Below are 1,074 nucleotides of genomic sequence, written 5' to 3' on the forward strand. Positions count from 1 at the left end.
CAGGACGCTGCCCAGGGGGATGCCCCCTCCCTTTCCAAGGCTTTGGCACAACAGGAACCCTATTGAGGAGCAAAGCGCTTACGCTGAAGATGAAGAAGAGTTCAATGAACATCGCTCCGAAGGGCAGGATGCCAGCCATGAGAATCCTGTAGAGCGAGAAAGAACAATCACAAGCAGCACCATTTACCTGCCTGCTCATTACAAACTGCCTGTAGCCACACCCGCAGAAGTTCCACCGCTCCAGATTACGGGAATACACCTCACTCGGCTCCAGATTACGGGAATAAATCTCACACGGCACATGGCACAGCTGCTCCCGCTGTCGAGCACGTCCCACGTTTATAAAGACCAGTCACCCCACACCAAAACGGTCTGCGGTACCGCCTTACGCCAGGAAAGCCGTCTGCGCAGCCCCCGGAGGCTGAGGGGAGGGGGTTCACTCACCGTGTTTCCCAGACACTCAGCACTCACCCAACAAATTTATTCATGTACCACCTCTGCTCCGGGATCTGCCTGGGAATCTGATTTGTCCGTACGGGATTGTCATAGGGCTGTTTCCGGAATCCGAAGTAGTAACCCAGGTAGACCAAGGGCAAGGAGATCCCAAACCACATGCAGAGCAAGGCCAGGAAAGGCACCTGGAATCACACAGGGAGGCTGCCAGCAAGTTCTCCGGCCCCGGGGCCTGAACTCCAGCTCAACCGCCGCGCTAAGCACTGTGGTTTGGAAAGATTCCATGAACCTTGGCGATTCCCAGGCAGCCCAGACCCCCTCCTCTCCCCAGCAGGCTCCAGGGGGAAGGTGCTACCTACCGCTCCAGAGGAGTGCTTCCCCCAGATGAAACAGTTGAGGACAAAGCAGATCCCAAACACAACGCCCGGGTAGAGGGTGGCTGTCTGCAAGAGCAAACGTGCGTTAAGAGAAAGCGCGTGAACCTCAGCCAGACGCCTCCCTCTCCCGAGTCCGTCGCTGGGACGAGGCACGTGGGGCGGGAACAAACGGAAAAGGGGAGTGTTGCCTTTTGCTACAGCACTGGCACGCAGCGGCTGGGCCGTGGCTCTGACAGGCAGCCTA

The 1,074-nt window shown here is 57.6% G+C and overlaps 1 protein-coding gene across 1 annotated transcript in view; it reads right to left on the reverse strand.

The window, feature by feature from the left end:
- Positions 1-82: 82 nt before the first annotated feature.
- The window catches only part of TM9SF4 (transmembrane 9 superfamily protein member 4), a gene marked incomplete at both ends in the record, with an annotated part of 11,151 nt that continues 10,159 nt past the window's right edge, over positions 83-1,074 (reverse strand). The window contains 3 exons of the mRNA XM_010156324.1: positions 83-146; positions 472-638; positions 813-969. Of these exons, the coding sequence (XP_010154626.1) occupies positions 83-146; positions 472-638; positions 813-969 (388 nt within the window). The remainder of the gene's footprint in view (positions 147-471; positions 639-812; positions 970-1,074) is intronic.

The sequence above is a fragment of the Eurypyga helias genome, unplaced genomic scaffold (assembly GCF_000690775.1).
Source record: "Eurypyga helias isolate BGI_N326 unplaced genomic scaffold, ASM69077v1 scaffold28357, whole genome shotgun sequence".
NCBI classification, from domain to species: domain Eukaryota; kingdom Metazoa; phylum Chordata; class Aves; order Eurypygiformes; family Eurypygidae; genus Eurypyga; species Eurypyga helias.